Source organism: Panulirus ornatus, chromosome 73 (genome assembly GCF_036320965.1).
Source record: "Panulirus ornatus isolate Po-2019 chromosome 73, ASM3632096v1, whole genome shotgun sequence".
In the NCBI taxonomy this organism is placed as follows: Eukaryota; Metazoa; Arthropoda; class Malacostraca; order Decapoda; family Palinuridae; genus Panulirus; species Panulirus ornatus.
In genome coordinates, this window is record NC_092296.1 from 2,548,180 (window position 1) to 2,571,500 (window position 23,321).

A 23,321-nucleotide genomic window follows, 5' to 3' on the forward strand; every position below is an offset into this window, starting at 1 on the left:
GTGTGTGTGTGTGTGTGTGTTCTAAATTATCTTAAATCAAATTAGAGATGTCGAGGGTTTTACGACGAGTGGTTACTGTGCTGAACACACCTCAACCCCCCCTCCAACCTCCAACCTCGCCCCACTCCATACGAGAACCCACAACCCCGCCTCCACACGCCAAATCCCCTATGAACACGCCTGACCTACACCCCTCTCTCTCTCTCTCTCTCTCTCTCTCTCTCTCTCTCTCTCTCTCTCTCTCTCTCTCTCTCTCTCCCAGCTCGCTCTCCAGCCGTCTCGTTCCTCGCAAGGCACGCGGCGAAGTACACACACACACACACACACACACACACACAGTGCTTGGCACGCCCCAGTCAATCGGACTTCCTGCCAACCGCTCCGGACCAGAACCCCAGCCCACAACACAACGAAGATGGAGATAAAAACTTTTTTTCTTCTTCTTCTTCTTCCTCCAACACACCCACCTCACCTCGAAGCCAGTAGGTGGCTTACCCCAGCGTACCACGAGCGACGCCCTACCACAGGGCGCCGCGTCTCTGGTACTACAACCCCCTACCCCACAACCTGATACATCTCTCTCTCTCTCTCTCTCTCTCTCTCTCTCTCTCTCTCTCTCTCTCTCTCTCTGCCTCCCTCTTGTATATTCATCTTACTCCATGTTTCTCCTCCCGAAGCTCTTGTCGCTTGTGTGACGTTGCACTCCGACACGCCACTGACTGTGTCGCATGGTTGCTGTTGACAACTTAAGGAAGGGCCGGTTGTCACGCCTGCTTCTTCCCTCACGCCGTCAAGTTTTGGAACTCTTTTTACTCCTGCCCCCTCCACCCCTTTCTTTACTAAGGGCTTCAAACCTGACCCTTTAAAGTAAACTCTTTAAGAGTCCTCTCCTCCTCCTCCTCCTCTCTCCACTCTCTCTCTCTCCTTACTTCTCATTACTCCTCTTCTGCCTTTCGTATAGGGCCCTACCCTCAGTGAAGTATGAGATCCCAAACTGGAACATCTCGACTTCGTAAAAAAAAGAAAGAAAAAAAAGAGTCATGACCGAAAGTATTGTAGCATTCATGGACCATTTCCTTCTCAAACGATTCAAAGATATGCTCCTGGGGGCAGGCACCTCACTAAAATCCCACTTGGCAAGGCAGTATATAAACCCTGGAGTTTGAGCGTTTGAACACCCGAACACTTGCTTGCTCCCACCGCCCGACCCCCCCAACCCTCTTACGCAACCTCCTAAATCTTATTGTCATGTTTGTAGTTAAGCGGAACGATCATTGTGTGGGAACAAGAGAGAGAGAGAGAGAGAGAGAGAGAGAGAGAGAGAGAGAGAGAGAGAGAGAGAGAGACGTACACGTACATGCTGTCTTTCTTCCTCTTGCAATTCCCTCCAGGGGCTAAGTGGGTCCGGAGGTCATCGTAGACTTTATCCAAAAAATATGACCCAAATCGAACACCATGTCGTCTTCCACAGGGCGGGCGTGTAGGAGGTGTCGTCCCCTCCTTCCCCTCCGGCGGTAGCACGCGCGTGGGGGTCGTCCCCTTAAACCACCAAGACGGAGAACCAGAGGCATGCCCGCCCTTCCTTGGCCCGGCCAGAACCATCGGCGTACCTGAGACGTCTCGACCGCGGCCAACACCAGCGGCCTGGGGGTACCAGAGGCGCCAGGCCAGATCCGGCGTCGTCCCACCTTCGCCATGCTGGACCCTCAAAAAAAGAGGGGGAGGAGGACGAGGAGGAGGAGGAGGAGGAAAAGGAACTCCCTGTCCAGGCGGATGGCAGGCCGAGGGGGCAGGTCTACGGAAGTCGAGTGAAAGTGCAACCTTCCACCTCAACACTGTCAGACACAAAGGCCCGTGTCGTGTGTGTGTGTGTGTGTGTGTGTGTGTGTGTGTGTGTGTGTGTGTGTGTGTGTGTGTAACAACGGCAAGTCCCTTCCGGGGTGCCTCAGCAATTCGGTGTTTACGAATACATTCTAGACAAGGAAGGAAGGGAGGAGGAGGAGGAGACATCTAGCGCCCCCCGAGGCAGGGCGAGACAGCACATCTTAGCGCCCCCCGGGCCACAGAACTTCTTCATAAAGACTTCAATGAAATAACTAACATAATTCGCGCGCGTTATCAGCGACCGGCCGGCCGATCGCATCTCGAGCAATTACTTTCAGTGATCAAGGACGCGAGAACAGACAGGTGTGTTGTAAATGCTGCGAACAAATATACGAGACAAACACACATGGTCGCCTGCCTGACACACACACACACACACACACACACACACACACAAAGGAGGAACTATAATCTCTAAGGGTCGTACCGTCGCGCTCAAGGGTCGTACCGTCGTGCCCAAGGGTCGTACCCGTCGTGCTCAAGGGTCGTACCGTCGTGCTCAAGGGTCGTACACGTCGTGCTCAAGGGTCGTACCCGTCGTGCTCAAGGGTCGTACCATCACGCTCAAAGGATCGTTAACTGTCGTATTAAGTAAGGGTTGTTCCGTTGTGCCCACGGGAGGAGGGGCGTCGCACCGTAACCACGGGTCGTACAGTCGTAACCACGGGTCGTACGGTTGTGCTCAAGGGGGCCAGCATCAACCTGGCCCAGGCCACAAGGGCCTAGGTAAAGTCAACAACCAGCAGATCTTGGGAAGCAGTAAGGAGGGTCACGTGGCCTGGCCACAACACACACACACACACACACACACACACACACACCTCCCCGCCCGCCTCAACACATACCCTCCTAATTCCTCCAATCTGCCCACCACCCGGGGGTCGAACCCGGGTTTTCCACTTGTGGCCTCTCCATTTCTCCTTTTCTTTTTTCCACCCCAGCGAGTGTTTTCTAACAGTACCTTCTCTTCCATTTTCTCTGTAGGTTTATTTTCCCGTGGAAGGTGTGGAAGGAAGGGGGGGAAGGGGTTTCTAAAAACTCGTGGTTTCTTCAATACTCTCTTACCTTCGACCTTGTGTTTTCTAGTCGCGGTTTCTCCAATATCCCCCGCACATCATTTTCGGTCCCCGAGCTGGAATTTCTAACATCTAATAACTCTCTAACTCCCTCTATCTTCTACTCCCTCTATCTTCTACTCCCTCAATCTTCTACTCCCTCTATCTTATACTCCCTCCACCTTCTACTCCCTCAATCTTCTACGCCCTCTATCATCTACTCCCTCAATCTCCTACGTCCTCTATCTTCTACTCCCTCACTCTTCTACGTCCTCTATCTTCTACTCCCTCAATCTTCTACTCCCCCCATCTTCTACTCCCTACTCCATCTTCTACTCCCTGAGCGGGTAGCAAGAGGTGCGTTGATCATACTGACCACGTAGGTAAGACACATTCTTGCCCCCATCTACAACGCCCCTCGCCTTGCACTTTCTTTCAAGTTCAAACATATCCAAATTATCCATTTACTTCCTATCGTTAACACCTTATCCATGCGCCTTATCTTCACTATCAGAGCAGTTTCCAATCCCCTAGGGCCAGATAAGACACACACACACAGACACACACACACACACACACAGACACACACACATACACAACAACTTCATGCAAACCCAGAATGCGAGCCGGTTCGCGAGACTCCACTCTCAAACAACTAATTACGTTCTCATGAGACATACTAAACTGACCATTTAATTTGCATACTAAATTGATCATTCACTTAGCTAGGCTCCCAGCAGCACTCGGGAAGCTAGCCACGTCCACCGGGCGGTACCAGAAGCCATGAGAAGCGTCATCACCATGTCATGTGTGCGTGTGTGTGTGTGTGTGTGTGTGTGTGTATGTGTTCAACGCCTTCAGTGAGGAACGTTATTACATCGTGAGCCGTAATGGATGTCCTGTGATAATGAACTCCCGTTCGTTAAACGTTTGGAGAGATGGGCGGTGTCGGCATCATACGACGGGGGAAAAAGACGTCTCTGATCATAAAGAGATTTTCACATCCGATCTATCTGAATCTACGGGGAAATCTACGCTCGCCTGAACACGAACGAACGCAAGTCAAAGCTACGCAGTCTACATCTACAACACCCTCGTGGGAGGAAGGGAATTCGTCACGCGAGTCTACCATAAATATACGAGAATGAAAAGAGAGGAAAATAAGAGCAGATCAAAGGGTGATGTGGTGGCGGTGGTGGTGGTGTGGTGTACCGGGCCAGGCAAACTGACGTGGGGCAGGGGAGGGAGAATGGCTGATCACACAGGAGCACTGGTTCTCTCTCTCTCTCTCTCTCTCTCTCTCTCTCTCTCTCTCTCTCTCTCTCTCTCTCTCTCTCTCTCTCAGTGAGGAGAGAGGGAAGAAGAGGGAGGGAGGGAGGGAGGAAGAGCGAGACAGGACCAGCATACTAAACACCCCCTTGGCTGAGGTCACGCCAACATTTGGCCTCACCAAGGCTGCATGCACTCCACCTCCTCCCATCACACCCACACACACACACACACACACACACACATACGCACACACACACACACACACACACACACACACCACACACACATTTGATCGCCGTTTCCAACGTCAGCGATGTATCACCAGGAAACAGAGGAAGCAACAAGACACATCCACTCACATACACATATTCATACATATACGCACATACACAGCTCCCTATCCACAACCAGGCCCCACAGACCTTTCCATGGTTTACCCCCTGCCAGACGCTTCACATTATCTGGTTTGATCTACTGACAGTACGTCGACCACTGTATACCACATCGTTCCAATTTACTCTATCCCATGCATGCCTCTCACCCTCTTGAAAAAGGAAGAATGTCCACGTGCGTTTTACATTAACTTCTTAAAGACGGTAGAGTGCGACCCTTGAAGCACGACGATACGACCCTTGGGTATGGTGACCTGATCTGTGGCCTTAACCCTAGCCTAAGGGCCAGGCGAAAGGGCACCCCTGATCACGAGCAAGGGCCGCGTTCATGGCGTGGCACTGTGGGAGGGTGTGACACCGCCATACACTCGGTGAAGAGATGGATTAACACGACATTCCTCAGCCTTGAAGACCAAAGGCCCTCTACAGCTCGGAAGGGCAAAGACAGGATGGACGTGTGAGCCACAAGGGGAAAGACCCCTATACCACCTTCCAACCTGACGCAGACCATCAGTACGAACCTGGTGAAACTTGACGTACCAGTCCATCCCGACGGAAAACCTGACGCAGACCATCGGTACGAACCTGGTGAAACTTGACGTACCAATCCAACCCGACGGAAAACCTGACGCGGACCATCGGTACGAACCTGGTGAAACTTGACGTACCAATCCAACCCGACGGACAACCTGACGCGGACCAACAGTAGGAACGGGTGAAACTTGACGTACCAAGCCCATCACGACGGACAACCTGACGAAGACCATCGGTACGAACGGGTGAAACTTGACGTACCAACCCATCCCGACGGACAACCTGACGCGGACCATCGGTACGATCGGCTGAAGCAGCTTGCCGTACCAATCCAACCTGACGGACACGTCGCAAAAGCAAAACGGAACAAGAAAAAGAAACAGAAATGGTTATCCTGATATACGCATGAACAAAACGAACAGAGAGAGAGAGAGAGAGAGAGAGAGAGAGAGAGAGAGAGAGAGAGAGAGAGAGAGAGAGAGAGGGAGGGGGGGGCCTTTAAAAAACCCTTCACGAACGCAAACGAACCCTTTGCGAACGCTTGTTCAAACACACACACACACACACACACACACACACACACGAACGCGTCCCTAACACCATTTGTCAGTACGGATCTCGCTCTCAAACACCCTTACATACCCCTATACATCACCCGTCCTCGATCCTTTTACAATGAGAGTGTAAAGTTAAACTCGGCATCAACAATAAACATTTTTTTCCCACCTTTGTAGAACTCAAGGGGCGCCCTATCACGCGTCATTGGCGGCGCCAGCCAATCGGAGAGCCCTGCCGCCGCCTCCTCCGTGTCGTCACCCGTGACGTCATCACCTCCAAGCCGTCACCAACTGACTCGTTAATGACATCACTCCAGAACCCGCCGGGGCGACACATGACGTCACACCGGGAGCACGAGGTCGGTCAGTTCTGAGTAGTGACGTCACATCTCGCCCGGGGGTCAGACGGCCAGACCTTTGACCTGACCCATGAGGATTACGTCAGCATGAGAAAAGACGTGACGTCACGACGTCGTAAACCTGGATCAGCAGCGCCGTCGTACTCAAGGATCGTACCATCGCGTTCAAATATCCTAGAGTAGCGTTCAGCGATCGTACCATTGCGTCCAAAGATCCTAGAGCAGCGTTCAAATATCGTAGCATTGCGTTCAAAGATCATACCGTCGCGTTCAAATATCCTGGAGTAGCGTTCAATGATCGCACCATCGAGTTCAAGGATCGTACCTTCGAGTTCAAATATCCTAGAGCAGCGTTCAAAGATCGTACCATCGACTTTCAAATATCCTACAGTAACGTTTAAAGGTCGTACCATCGAGATCAAAGATCGTACTATCGCATTCAAATATCCTAGAGCAACCCCCCCCATCCCCCACCCTTTGGTTGGCTGACCCCCCCCCCCCCCCAATCTCGACCCGATGACCTTGGCTTGGTCGATCCTGGTCGCCGAACGTTTGTAAGGCCCATGGCGGCGGCGAGACAACAAAGGAAAACGCCGTGTGCGCGTCTGTCGGCTTCAGACATAGGAAGGATATGACTGCGTCACACACGCACACACACACACACACACACACGGACACACACACACACACACACACACACAGGATTTCCATGGTGTAGTGCTTACAGTTGCTGACCATGATTCACGCATGGGCACGCCCGGGTTCGAGCCCTGGGAGCGGCAGTCGGCCTACACCCGACCCAGGTGTTCATCCTCCCCTCCGGGCCTGGACGATTAATAGGCATCTAGCCCAGGCTGGTGTGTGTGTGTGTTTGTGTGTGTGTGTGTGTGTACCACGTAACTCTCTCTCTCTCTCTCTCTCTCTCTCTCTCTCTCTCTCTCTCTCTCTCTCTCTCTCTCTCTCTCTCTCTCTGTGTGTGTGCTGCAACCTACACCCTCCCCCCAGACCACCTCCAGTACACCCACGGAGCGCACACTTACTGCCAAATTCCTTCACTAAATTAGAAGGTTATGAGCACTCGAGGCCGTGACGGGAGAGAAAGCAAGTGGGGGGGGGGGGGGAGAATGCTGAGGGCAGAGGGGGAGGGGGGAGGAGGGGGAGTAGGAGGGAAGGGGGTGTGAGAGATAAGAGAACGGGAGGAGGGGGGGGAGGGAGGAGGGGTGTCGGTATGCAGGAGTATGAGAGAGAGAGAGAGAGAGAGAGAGAGAGAGAGAGAGAGAGAGAGAGAGAGAGAGAGAGAGAGAGAGAGAGAGAGAGAGACCGCTATATAAAGATGTTCAGCGGAACACACCGGCTATATCAGGATTGGAGCGAGGCTGAACACGACACACGCGAATAACAATCGCAGAACCACGACTGAACATCACCACAGCACGGCTAGTGATGGAGAACACACCAAGAACACAGCCATAACGTACTCTAATGTCAGGTAATGTAATCTCTAACCAAACCAAATTCAATGCAAATATAATGTAACCTTAGATAACTTAAGCTACCGTAAATTATTATAACTACAATACTAACCTAATGTAATGGAGTTTAAATGTAAGGTAACCTTAGCTAACCTTATCTATCGCAACCTATCTTAATACTAAGCTAACTTAATATAACGTAACCTTAGCTAACCTAATCTAATCTATCGCAGCCTATCTTAATACTAAGCTAACTTAATATAATGTCCCATTAGCTAACTTAACCTAGCCTAAACTTTAAGAAAGATTTATATGGGAAACCAAAAAAAAAAAAATACAACGTCCAGATGAATCTTTTCGGCATAACCACCATTTTGGAAAGGTCAAAGAAGAAAAAAAAAAAGATGACTATAAGTCTACGTAGAGCCGACCAAGGCCCCAGGAAGCCGCGCCCATCGGGGCGCGTTGCTCAACCTCTTCCCTCACACCGTCCACGACTGCCAGTCGCGGCCGGTCACCCGTTTACACGAAGCCACAAACACTTTTAAAAGACTTTTGACTTATCGCTACTGTGTTAAGCATGGTTAACAAGACGCGTGCTGCCATTGTATTTCAAAGAGGTAAACTACGAAAATATATGAAAAGATATTGCATCAACGCAAACTGAAACTATTTTTGATTTATGTTCTGTATTGTACTGTCCACTGAGTCTAGCCCGTGCATCCACAAATTCACACATATTGCCCCCCCTTTTTTTTTACCCATCAATAACAAAACACTATGAAGGTTTCGACATTTTAAATGCACGAAATACTCAAAACAAAAGCACTCTGGGACCCTCCTAGAACAGTGGTATATACGCACCAAAAGTCAGCCAAAAGGTCAAAAAAGAAGAAGAAAGAAGTGACACCCAGTGCCTCCTCGAACGAACGAAGGCGCTACCTTCAGAAGTGAAGATGCGTCATTCTTTGACCTACAACACACACACACACACACACACACACCTGACCTTTCCTCCACCCTCCCCCCCCCCCCAAGCGCCTGGTAACAGAAGCTAATGCCAGAGGTCACTGTCGACCTGCCCAAGTGAGGGGGGCGGATGTGTCCGTGCAATGACGGTGACCATGTTTGAGCGTCCGTGATGATGGTGATTCTCGTGTGGCGTATGTGATGGTTGCCACTGTGCAGTGTTCGTGATGGTGACCATTATGTCGTGTCTGCGACGGTCACTATAATACAGTGTCCGTGATGATGGTGACAATAAGGTAGTGCCTGTGATGGTGACCATGATATAGTGCCCGTGATGATACTGATGGTGACAAGGATAGTGTTGATGAGAGTAGAGGAGAAGGATAAAATATAACACTAAAACATGGTTAATGATGGTATCAGCGATGGCCGTGACTTTGAAAAACAAAACAAAAAAAAAAATCATTTTAAAGATCGTCCGTCTCAAGAACTGAAAAAGAACATGCTAACACCACGGTTCAGTATACAACGACAACGAAGGAAAAGAAAAATATATGAACGTTGACCGAGGCGAAACGTAAAGATAATTCAACAACCAAAGCCTCGAGGACACGACCGACATGACACAACACAAAAAAAAAAAAAACTCAAACAAATATACGTGAAATCCAACACTCTACTCAGCCGACCATTTCAAGCCAACGCCGCCGCTTCAAGAGGCTAAGCCAAACGAAGCGGGAGGCCGTGGAGACCCACATCTAGAGCTAGTCAGTAATTTATCAACATACTGACGCACACCGGTTTTCTCTGGAGCATTAGACTTCCAGGAATCCAGCATTACATCAGGCCGCACACAGTAACCCGCTGAGATAACATTGATATGAGTCAAGAATGTGTCATGCGATGCTCCGGTCTCTCCAGAGCTACAGACGCAGGGTAATAAGATCCTTGTTTCGTGGGTCATCTTCAACGAACTCGTGCGAAATACTTCGATAAAAAATCTTATTTCCTGACTGCCATTACTGGTGCCGTTACACACATGCATCGTTCTAATAAGCTGACCTTACTAAATCAATAAAACGTGAAATATAATAACAATAATGATAATAATAATAATTATAATAACAATAATAATAATAATAATAATAATAATAATAATAATAATAATAATCACTATCATCAAAATTATCATTATTATCATTATTATTATTAGTCATTATTACCATTACCTCATCTCTTCTTACTTACTCACATGACTTACTCTCCCTGTATTACTCCCCTCCTATATTACTACTTTCCAAAAGTATAAGCAGGAGAAGGAATGAAGAGACAGTTTTAACTTGAAGGATCGATCGCCTCTTCCTGATGCTCCCTCGCCATGGTAGGAAACAGCAAACAGGTATAAGAAATAAATCAGTGTACAAATTTAAAAGAATGAATAAACATACACCAAAGCGGCTGCCACTTCTATCTACAGATGGTAAAAAAAAAAAAGATTCACTCAGCAAAGCATTCCCACTACTCTTCTGTTGTTTCCCCTGAGATGAAACCATAAATCCTTTCAACACACAGATGAGCATCAACTACACAAAGGTGTAGTACAAACGACAAACCTGTTATAGTACTATAAGGCTATCTGACGTAAAGACCAACAATGCTCCAACAATTACGTATACAAAACCCTCAGCTATCTTTTCCACCTTTGAAGGCATTGTCCTCAATCCCTTATGGAGTGGTGACCTGGAATTTACTAGCTATGAAGACCCTTCAGCCATGGTCACCCCCTTGAAGGAGTTCCCCAAGGGAACAGGCATCAGGGATATATAGAATAGTGGCAAAGTTATTAGCCAACCGTAAAAGTCTTTACATGTTAAAAGCCCAAGGAGGCTTTTCAACCAAACTAAACAAATATGAAAACTGAGAACTACTCATCAGAAGGTTCACAGCAACAAGTTCCAAGATCAACTTACCTTTATTACACAGTATTTCTCAAAATTCAGATTGAAAGTTCTACTGTCACCTTGATTTATCTATGCTTAATAAACAGTAATTTTTCACAATTAATATATCAGATGTACTTATCAAAACTAAAACTTCAACCACAACATTTCTAAATAAACATGTCTTACATCTGGAGAACTTTATGTCAGATGTATAACATCCTGCGAGAAAAAAAAAGACGAAGTTCAACATTTTCATTTTTGTAAAATCTTAATTAAGCATTCGGTAAAAAATCAAGAGCAGTGTTTTAACATTCATATTCATTCACTCTGAACAGCAACAAAATACACTAGAAGGCAGTCTAACATGTATCTTTTATAGAGAGTTAATATGCAAAACAGAAGTATAATTGGCAATGTTTCTGAATATGATAGGAACTCACCTGCTGATACTGTGTGGCATTCCATGGAGGGCATCATTGCATAATATATCAGAAAATAAACAAACAAACAGAACCATGAACAATGCCAATTAAACATAGGAGGAGCAAGTTTCTAAAATTTCAAGATCAGATCACTAAACAAACAAATGTGAAACTAAATCTCAGATCCTTTTAAAATCTAATTCAATCTGCATAACTCAGTGACAGATATGACCTGTGTTAACTTCCACTAACATGCTCCATCACTTCTTCATTATCATGGTTATCACTCTCAATATCTAGAACAAATATTCAGGAATATAAACACATTTTTTTGCATTTACAATAATGTGCAAGAAAAGAGACTGTTGCCATGGCCACCCCTTTCAGGGAGTTCCTATTCGAAAAGGTGCCAGACATATAGACAGATAAAGAGACAGACATAGAGAAGAGACTGTACATTAACTATATTATATACAGATTAGTCTTACTTATGTCTCTCTGTCTCTCCAAACTTAGTGATGTAGTGTAAGAATCGAATAAGCAGTAGCATCAACACCACACAGCTACTCTCATGTTGTCAACACCAGTGCCTACAAGGGCTTCATATAAAAACAAAACCCATAGGACCCTAACAACAGTGAAACCTTTAAGTGAAAGCAGGCCAAAAGCGATCCAAAGGACTTCCTTTGAAACAAGTACTACTTTCAGTGTGTATAGGGTGTTTCATCAAAAATATAGCATTAAAATTCGCATTTCATTCATTTTTCCTATTTCAACTTTAATACCAAAATGTGGCTTCTAAACTGTCTTAAGTATCGAACGTTAATGTACTATCTAAAAATTCATCTATAATCCATATGGTAAATCAGTTCAATTCAGCTGCCTAGGGAGGTACTTTCAAAAAGAAAAAAAAAGGGATGGGGGGTGCCTGGCTTCCTCCTAATCCAAGTTCTGTTCTTTGACTTCATGCACATGAATATGTTATCATGTGGAAGAGACCACACCCAAGTTGGCAGTATTAAAACTGTATTACCACTTGGCGGTCTGTCAAGCACTCTTGAACTCCACATTATTCTTCAAATGCTACACACAAACATTGAAAAAAAAAAAAATCATATTCTGCAATCACTAAAGTGAGACCATGTTCAAATTTTCCTCATTCTATTCATATTTACTCTTTATTTTTTCCTAATCCATGAAGCTGACCAGTGCTTCACAATCTAAATAAACATATCAAACAACTCTTCAGCACATATTTTAATCTTTGCCATTTGTCTTCATCACAGATGTCATACAGATGCCAGTAAACAAATAGAAGACATAGACAAAGTAAATATGATGATGCAGCATTTATGGTTAACATCTCTACTCATTACTATGCATAAGAACACAATTTTTAAGACAATATCTGTAAGTTTATATTATCTCCTCTACGAAACTTACTCCTCTTAACACTTCAGTTTAACAAATTTCAATGGACTCTGACACTTCTGGACAATTTCATTACAATTCAGCAGGCAACATACTTTCATTCTAAGCATTTAATGTCCAAAAAATCAAAATCCAATGAATGGGAAACCCTAGTTTTGAACACTCACTTCTTGTAGGTACTTCTTATCAGCTGCAACTTTATTAGCTTGGAGCATCCTGACTGCATTCTTGGCTCCCTCCATACATCTACACTCTACATGTAGCCGGTGGATTAATTCTTCAATTCGAACATCCACAGGAGTTTCTAAGTTGTACATGTTGGCAGCTTCACCTACAAAGTTATAAGAAGAAGGATATTTAAGCTTACATTCAGTTATCTATATGAGTATATCCATGAAAAAATACTACAACTTCCACATGAACAGCTTATGAAACATATGAATTAGTCTCAGTCGTCCATGGAAGTATTACAGTTTTCCTATGAACGGTTTTCTTCTCTGAACTTAGAAAAAGATTGAAGCACCACCTAGTAATGTGCCACATGTTCTCAATATGCCATGAAAAAATACTACAGCTTCCACATGAACACCTGATGAAACATATGAATTAGCCTCAGTCGTCCATGGAAGTATTACAGTTTTCCGATGAACGGTTTTCTTCTCTGAACTTAAAAAAGATTGAAGCACCACTTGGTAATGTGCCACATGTTCTCAATATGGCTCGAATGTTGCTCTCCTATGTGTTTCCTTTTACTTCAATCTTCATCTATCTTCCATAACAGCCTGACTTCTTGCCCCTTGTATTTACTCCTTGAGTAATCATCATTTTTTCAATGCACTCTTATTTCAAATGACAACAAAATGGAACTCCTTGATCTATGCAACAGCTGCGCATTGTCTCAGTTCCAAGGAAACTATAATTATAAAAGAAACACCTACTTGAATGTGCATAATCTTCCATACTAAGCAATAATACCTGTAGGAAACTAACACCCTAAGGCCTTAAAATTTGTCATGATTTCAAAGTCAATATAGTGTGCATGTCAATTCACCACAAACACAGATAAAAGTTCCATAAGTATTCTTTCAGTGATTGTTGTTGCTACATGGCTGCACGAACTTCATTCCATGAGACATCTAATAATATCAAGTAAAATGTTCAGAGAAATGTCCAACTGAATTTTGAATAATTTCAATACATTTTTTTACACTTCCAGTACCAAATATAATAATGACTAAAAACTTAGTCACTGATTAAGTTATATAATCCCATAGAGGCCTAAAACCACATTCATGTTTTTTCAATGGCAAAAAAGATAGAGCACAATAACAAATGCATAATTCTAATGCCCTTATATAAATTCTTGATGATAATTATTGTGAGTGTTGATGATGCTTGATAGCAATATAGCCTCTCCTCCAAAAAAAAACTTCTAATTCTTGGTGAGAATTTGCATTATAACATCTACCTTAAATCTATGATTGTTTCCTTCAACTAGAATAAAAATTGTGTTATACAGCAAATTACCCCAGACCACAGTCATGTGATTTCAAAGGCACTAGTGTGCGTAACGAATGATCTACTTATGCAGTCAAGCTAAGCTTCTAGTTCATTCTCATAGGAATGTGCTGTTGCTACAGATTCACACAATATCCCATAAGAGACACCTTCCAGTACAAACAAAAACATTTTAAGAAAATTTACATATACATTTGAGATGTAACCGTTAGAAATGAGTGTAGTGGTTTCCACACTTGGGGCAATAAGGCTGTCAACATCAAGCTACATCCCTCGATCAAAAAAATCTTCAAAAATCTCTTAAGATGTTAAAGATAATTATAAGACCATATATGATGTATATAGCCCATGCACACTCCAAAATAAAAATCATACAAAGCTAACATACTGTTATTAGCCCTAAATATAATGAGAAAGAAGCCACACTGCCCATCCCTCTGAAAAAGTATCTGCCTTAAGAAAAATCTTCAGCAAGAATTCATGCACACAAATGTAGATTGCTTCAGTAAGCCTGAATAAAAATAAATGAACTGTAGAATGAGATATCTAAACAATGGATTCTACCCTTTTTCTTTTCAACACACAGCCAGCCAGCACCTTTCCTTGAAGATAAAGCTATGTTCATCAAAGATATCTAAAGACAACTAAACTCATCTAAAATCTACCTTTATCAAAGACATATAAAGATAACTAAACTCATCTAAAATTTACCAAAGTACTTTTCCCAGTTCAAACCAGTAACAAAATGTGGCTTTTCTCAAATATGTATGAAATTTCCAACTTTCAAAGCACCCAGCACAAACTTCTATTCAGCAGCTGATTACACTTGTTTCTTTACAAAATTACCATTGATTTTGAAATTCCGTAAAACTACACTCATATCAGGTGACATGAAAATCCAAATCCATGAGAAACAGAATTCATTCCTTCTTAAATGATGGCATAAAATCTTATAAAAATTCTTAAGAATACTGTACACACTGAAAAGTAGTAATCATTTAAATCTTTGCAATCTAACCACATCAACACAAAAAACATCTTTAAAAAGGAAAACAGTTTTGGTTCTCCTTTAACTCTTGAACCACTTTGATATTCATGCATTACCTAATCAACATTCATCTTACAGTTTTATTCATTAGTTTTGAATTTCCTTTCCACCTTTTACAAACTAATGAGAAGCAGTACAAGATGTATTCTGAATATTGCTTTGCCAGTCATATACATGAAGCTGCTACCTTGTGCCTGTATTTGGAAATGAAAATAATACAAGCAAAGAATGAGGCTAGCCTATCAAGCTGGGGTAACTACGGAGTTGGGGACTGAGTTAACTGGAAATCAAGGAGATGGTAAAGTGAGAAATAGCAATAAATATACACAGTACTGTATTAGATACAGATGTGGTAGACCTCACAACAAGCATAACCAATCTTAAGCAACCATCCCACAACCTATATACATGGTCTAGGTCTAATGAATGTGCAACACTATCCAATGCAATGCCTATACCTTAGTCATTTTTCTGCCAGGTTTTGACAATACAAAATATACGTTCTGGTTTGTATGGTACCATCCAATAAACTTTTATTCAATCATTTAAAATTTCTAAACAACTTCCTTGACAGTTTTTGCTTAATGGATTATTTGAAAATCATCTTTTTCTTACCTTTAGGTTTACCTTCAGCATCTAGATCATTTTCCGTTTGGCTTTGTTTAGCTTTCATTCTTCTCATTTTAATATATTCAATTTTTGCTTTCGAATCCGCCAACATTTGTTGTGCTTCTGCAAGAAGCTTTTTGTCCCGCATTGGTCCCGAACTGTACATTTGTATCATGTTTTCTGCACCCGCTTTAACCTGAAATGGAAATGAGGACTATATGATGATCACAATTTAAAAATATGGGTATAATTACTGTATGCTAAATGGTAAATTTAGTCAATTTGGAGTTAACAATGTGTCACTTGGTGTAATGCCACTTAAGTCATTTTGGCATTACAACCACATACTTAGCATGTCAATACTACAAAGACTGTCATAATTCTAAGAAATTTCATTTGATTAGTACCCTGAAAAGGTAACATGACAATAAAAATAAACTGATCACATGTGCAAGTACTTATCCATATTAATTCAATGCCTGATTTGTAACTGTTATGAAAAGGATTAGCACACAAGCAATTGACCATTACCCTTTTGTTTGCTTTGGAACAGAGGACATATAAATGAAAGCAATCAGACATCTGGCACATCCTAAAGCCTGCATACTACTAAACACTTACAATGCACATACTGTTTCTATACTGATAATGATCTCATAAATATTCTTAAATGAAATCCTGAAGCCAGATGTCTGACTGACATCAATACACACAATGACCTGTAACACTCCACTGTCAAGACTTAATATAACCATTCAAGAGCAGAATGCTGGAAGTATCTAGCAAAAGCAACATGCCTTTTCTTTCACATTCAGAATCAGCCAAAGAATACACACTGCACCCACACACTGATATCTTCATGTATCTACAGACGAAATAATGGAAATGTATCACATTTGAGTGACATAATGAATTATAAGTTATGCCAGTCCAATACATTTGCTGCTATGCATTAAAGACAGATAGATTGCATGCTTCAATCTCCAAAGCTGGGTTTTAGTCTATCCTGATCCCTCAAGAGGGGGTACTGTAATCAGTCTGATAGCCCTTTATAGATCCTGTGTATGTACGAGTGTCCCACAGAGGAACAAGCGTGCACGTGCATGAAGCACATCTTCACATATGTTATGAGTGAAATAATGGTCTTCATATCAGCAAAGTTTTATAGGCATTCTTGGAAAAGCACATGCACATTAAGAATGCACACACGTACCCACACACGTGTGTTGGGGGCGAGGGTATGCACCATGTCAGTGCTCTTGTTCTTAACTGGGAAGGTTGACAAAGTGGTACATGAATTGGAAAATTAAAACTTTTGACTTGCCAATAAAAGACTGATTATGATAGTTTGAAAGGAATTACAATAAATGCTATACTACAAGTGCTTCTCATAATATTATCTTTAAATGATTCTCACCTTCTGCTGGGAGGCTAAGGCAAAAGTTTTATTAGTACATCATGATGAGAAGTGCTAGTAAATGGGAAATAGAAATGATAACGCAAGTCTCTTCCCTTGGCCATGGTGACACTGAAGCCTGATTCAGAAGTATGCCAAATACCATATTCTCATGAATATAAACCTTATAAACCTCTGCAAACCTAATTGCAACCTAAGACAAACATCATTCTTGCTACAAATCTTCACATTTCTTACTCAAACAGAAAATTCCAGGCCAAATGATTAGAGAATTGCTGCTGGGTTTTTAATGGAATTTTCTCACAAGATGGCCAAAAATTGACCACATTAAGAATATAAGGTAATATACTATTTGCTGAAACAAGTGCAAAGAATAGAGTGACCTGGAGCGATGTGGTACACTTAGATTAACATGCTGCCAATGGACTGAACTAGAGCATGTGAAGCATCATAGGTAAAACATGGGAAGTTCTGTGGGGCCTGGTTGCGGATGGGGAGCTGTGGTTTCGTGCACTGCGCATGATAGCTGGAGAATAAATTTGAGTGGATGCAGCTTTCTTCATCTGTTCCTAACGCTGCCTCGCTAACATGGGAAACACCAATCAAGTATGACAAAATAAAAGTATGAAAGTAATTTTATCCTTCCTCTAATATTTCATAAGTTTATATGTAGCCCTACAATACTCAAAATATATCTATATAATTTCAGTGTATATCTGCCCTCATTTTCTTTTATACACATGTACCACACTCAATACCCAAACTCCATATCTTTACAAGGCTTGTAAATATCCTTTAAGGCACGCTTTATCGATGGCAACTTTTCCTATACCCCTAGGCTTCTGAGAAAAGGAAGAACCATCATAGCTCAAGTTACTGTGTGAGGTAAATACTTGGTAATCTTTAAGTAAAAGATATGTGGTCTGAGCACAGTGAAAAACTTTCAACCTCATTTTCTCAAAACTTCTGCACCTCTGAATCCCCAAAACTTTTGTTTCTGTCTGATTTTGTACTCTTTTAATCATAATCATCATTTTAATCTCTACTATGACAGAAATTGCCTATCCTTTTTCAATGACTCTTGAAATTTAAAGGATTAATAAGAAGAAGGATAAGCATCATGTTGAGAATTTCACAGCTTTGCAATGCAAGGAAAGATGAAGGTGTCATAACAGCCACTCTTTTCCTAGGTGGACACCAAACAGAAACTATGGAATGAAACAGCCAGCTGCACGCCACAGGTCCAGATCTTGAGGCTGTGACACATGCAAATGCCCTACAAGAGCAGTGGCCTATGAAGCACAATTCTAAAAAAAATTACGCCAAAAATCAAAACTAAGGCTAATAACATGTTAGAAGCAGTAAATAAAAACTGCCACTTTATCAGCATTAAAGAACAAAAGATTATGTCTAGAGCTTAGAACAAAAGATTTTATCTACAGCTTATAAGTCATAAATGCATGAATTGCAAAATGCCACTTCTCAAATTAATTTCTTTTCTTTGGTTTTACCTAAACTGGCTAAAGATTCGAGCCATTTCTGCTGTGGACTGCTATCATTTCAACAAAATCATAAAGTAATTCAGAGAATTTCTATTTCATACTTAAGTTGCAGAAGGGTTAACATCCCCATAACACTCAACCTCATTTTGGTAAAAACTGCATGATCAACATGCTTACATTAAGCTGCTGAAAATATATGAAAGTCTGTACGTGTTTACCAATATGTATGAAAATATGTATTTATGTATAAATGTACAGAGGTATGTGTGTATAAAATGTTATCCTCTTAATCCATAACAGACCTACACCCTCAGTTCATCCTGAATGGCCAACCACTCCCACTTATCAAAGCTCCAACCATACTAGATATTACATAAAACACACCATATGACATTCACCTCTTATCCCAAAAACATCATAAAAGCCATTAAGACACTAACATCCCTCAAAACACTTATGTTGCCAAATTTAAAAAAGAGAAAGAATCCCTCAGTATCCTAACCTAACCTGACTAATATTTACTGATCCTCCTTCCCCCAACACACCCAAAAGTAACACATACTTGCTGCACTAAGCACTAAAAAAAAACTTTTCCACCTAGTTTCAAATTCTACCATACCAGACATAAATCCATGTGAAGCTACAATACCAAGGAATGTACAAGTTAGCCTTTCTCATTTGGGCCCTGGACAACACCCATCTCTTTAACAAAAGAAACACTATTTCAACATACCAAATGACCACTCAGTTCTATAATGCAATTTCCAAAATAAAGACATTAAACAGTTACTCCTGAACAGTTCTACACTCACCGACACATACTTAAATCACCAAATTTTTTGACCTGCTTTTTCAATTAATCTATAAGTAAATCAGGACCTTTTTTTGAGAAAAACTCTTGGTGTTACCCAGGGCGTCTCTCCAGAGGCTCCTGCAGCACAAGGCTGCACTAATTCCAGTAACAGGGATATGTGGAATCCTTTGGAGTCAGAAGTTCTTTGACAAGACTACTCCCAAGAGAGTGGAAGGGTACTGAAAGGAGAAAAATGTAAGGAAAGGGATAAGTAGAGACTCTTTGGCCATTGCCACATACTTGATGGGAATTCCCTGAGGAAACTGTTATTAGAGATATAGATAGATAGATAGAGAGTACTCCCGATGACACAGCCTTGCCAGAGGTGACTTTTCACTTACAATGTAACAGACCCTGACATTCTTAATGACATGTGGTCCAGCCCTACAAATGTGGCCAGCTTCCCAATTGCTGCAGGATCCAGGAATGTGATAAATAATGTATGTGTATACGTCTGTATGCAACCAAAACTTTTAACATCTGCACAACAAAAGAATACTTTTGTATGCAACCAAAACTTTTAACATCTGCACAAGAAAGGAAAAAATACTTTAAATACAATCCCACCTAAACATGATTGGCACCAAATTCTTTGCAACAATGTAAGACCCCATCAAAACCACTTTATAACCAACCACCAACTCAAGAACAATCAATGATTCCTCCTTCCCACAACAAACAAAAATTAACAAAACATCCTGACAGAGAACACTCAAAAAGCACTTAACAGCCCCCACCCTTCCAACCTTAAAGTCTACTCCACCATACATACACCCACCTGAAACTGCACATGCCTTACTCTTTTGAAAAAAAAAATCCTCACTGCTTATATCAACTTCCCTCCTACAATATATACTCAAAATATCTTCCATAATGCATCTCTATCAACCCAATCAAATGGTTTCTCCATATCCATAAATGCTTTGTAAAAATACTTCTCCTTTTGTGAGTAGTTCTTTAACAAAAACCTCAGAGCAAGAACCTTGTTAACACATCTTATCACTCCTAAAGCCACACAATTCCTTCCCAGTCTGAAAGTGTGTATGTGTGTGTGTGTGTGTGTGTGTGTGTGTGTGTGTGTGTGTGTGTGTGTGTGTGTGTGTGTGACACCAACCTCTCAATTATCATTATCTCAAACAATTCAACTGGTAGACTCAACAATCCTTCTGGGATTCAACAGTTTTACAGTACGGACATACTTATGATTGTCATCAACAGATAAAAGTTGAAAGATAACAGATCAGGCCAGGGGTTAATGGCAGTGCCATTATACAACGACTTTGGGGACAAAAGTGAATGCTTGGGCTACAGAGGTATACTCTGTAGCCCAAGCATTCACTTTTGTCCCCAAAGTCGTTGTATAATGGCACTGCCAGGCAGTGCCATTATACAACGACTTTGGGGACAAAAGTGAATGCTTGGGCTACAGAGGTATACTCTGTAGCCCAAGCATTCACTTTTGTCCCCAAAGTCGTTGTATAATGGCACTGCCATTAACCCCTGGCCTGATCTGTTATCTTTCAACTTTCATCTGTTGATGACAATCATAAGTATGTCCATACTGTAAAACTGTTGAATCCCATAAGGGTGTGGCATACAAATGAGCAAGGCTGCAGTAAGTTTTCGTTGAAGAAGTAACTGATCAATCTCAATCATTGAAAGACATCATATCATATTCTGATTAATTAACAAAACTTTCATAGTTCAGCCATGGCCAGGGTTAGCAAACTTTTTCACTCTGAATTTATATCCTGCAAATAATTTCCCAGATCAGATCATGGTGCATCTCTAGATAATATAGGAATGAAGAGACTAAAAAATTCTGAAGACCTTTGCCCTCAGAAAAGTATATTACTTTATGCTACCTCTAAGACATGAAGCTATTATGGTGAAATAATGTAAGTACGTACATAATATGTGGGTAACCAGATGGGCATGGGAGAGACCGCAGGTAGAGCAGTCAACCAAAAAACCAAGAAAATATAAATGTAAGATAAATGTTCATCAAGTTAAATTTTTGAGCAAGCGGAATCCCTTATGCACCAAAAAGTCAAAATCCACAAAGCATCTACTTATCAGAATCAGCTGAATATACACTGTGTAAATAAGAATCCATCAAAGGTGAAGTGTAATTGGGTTTTAGCTAATTCTCTGAGCAAAATAAATAAATAACGAAAACTAAATCACTACAAACAATTATGCAACACTGCTGCACTCCTAGGTTTGAGGTTTTTATGGGTGACATCTTACATAAATAATAAAGTAATTTCAGCTACATGAATAAAGCATAATGAATAGTAATGAGTCTGGGATGTATTTACAGACATAAGTATATAGAGCATATGTATGCAATTTGGCTTCACTTTTACAGGAAATTGGTGAAATGAGTAATCTTATTAGTTCAAGCAATAACATCCAACTTAATAAGTTAAAGAGAGTGATCAGTATCTAAAATGCAAAGCACTTACACAGACATACGGATGGGTAATATCACGTAATCTCGTAATCTCACCAATTTTGAACAAAATACAACTTAACTCATCAAAGCTACTGACTACAAACCAAAGTTTGAAATGTATAAAAGGAAAGATATGTGAAAGTGTGATTCATGGTTCCATCTTTAATTCTGAGTGGATGATCAATGAAGTGCATGCTTCCACTCAAGCTGATCAAAATCTACCATCATTTAGGCCACTTATAGTATCTGGAAGTTAAAGTTTCAGGTCTCTAATTACTCAAACATACAGTTGCTTCCTTCAAGCTAACCTTCAAACTTCAGCTAAAGATGAAAGATAAGTAACCTACGCTAAATCAACTTAACTACGATATGAGTACAACTAGTGACTGGAAATTTACTTAACTACGATATGAGTACAACTAGTGACTGGAAATTTAGGTAGTTCTTGACATGCATATACCCAAAGGTATGGTCATATGATCAAAACTGAATTTAAGCAATTAGCCAAAGAGTAATCCAATCATGACTAATGAAAAAACTTCCATTAAGATTGAGCAAAACTTGTGATCAATAACTATGGTTTGGGACTTGTGTAAAATGAGCCATTCAGACACCTGATTCAGTTCTAACTCTGACCTCAACCAGAGGCAAAATGAAATTAGTATTCTCATGGAGTTTAATTTTGTTCAACAAGCCTCAAAAGAGCTAGTGATATGAAATTCAAGTATGGAGCATAGATACATTAAGCTGTCTGGATGTAAGATCCACTTTCAGTGATCTTGATAAATATAGTCAAAATTGAGCACAAAGATAGAGTTTGGAATTAGTCTTGGACATGTTGAAACAAAGACATTATTCTTTTGGAGCTAAGGATCAATGAAATCGGCAATCTTATTTCTTTCATCATCAACTTAATTTCATAACAACAGAGAATGAAAAGTGAAGTTAGAAAAGAGATGTAAATGCAAATCATGGATGTATCAAAGTACTATCCTTTCTCTTTCCCAAACTGAGCATTAGAACAACAATACAAGTAATTTCACCAATTTTGACCAAAAATGTAGGCTATAAAATATGAAAAACCATTTCTCTAACATAGGCAGAACCCTATGAGCATCAGAGAGAGGACTCACTCGCAAGGTTTCAAAACACTGTTTTACCCGCAAACAGAACTTATCCACCAGGTTTTCAACCTTTCTTACCACCGTAATATCTAATTGGCCTGCTTCTGCTTGTTCTTTCACAAAAAAAAAAAAAAAAAACGAAAATACTGCAACCCACTCTGTCCTATCAAATCCCTAGTACAGAAAGGAGGAGGTGCCTTCCTCTTATCAACCTTCATCACTCAGTAAAACAATCTAATTCAGCAATCTAATTATACTGAGGCACTATGCTTCAACCAAATGACACAGATTGAATCACTAAATTCCTTCACCACGAACTCCCTCATCCCAGGATGAATCACATATACCAGTACTAAGCTTAAGATCCACAAATCTCTCTGAAGTGTTAAGCAAACACTTTCCATTAAAATCATTATGAAATTTCAATACTTGGTATACTTGTTCACAATGAAAAGTCTAGACTCATCCTGCTGTTCTTTTCTAATACTAGGGTAAGTGTACT

General features: G+C 41.5%; 1 protein-coding gene across 3 annotated transcripts in view; it reads right to left on the bottom strand.

The window, feature by feature from the left end:
* Pkn (serine/threonine-protein kinase N) overlaps positions 1-23,321 on the bottom strand; it is a 418,274-nt gene that overhangs the window by 259,455 nt on the left and 135,498 nt on the right. For all 3 annotated transcript variants that reach the window (XM_071661071.1, XM_071661070.1, XM_071661072.1), the window contains 2 exons: positions 15,472-15,661; positions 12,458-12,621 (listed from right to left, as the gene is read on the bottom strand). In XM_071661071.1, coding sequence (XP_071517172.1) covers positions 12,458-12,621; positions 15,472-15,661 — 354 coding nt within the window. The remainder of the gene's footprint in view (positions 1-12,457; positions 12,622-15,471; positions 15,662-23,321) is intronic.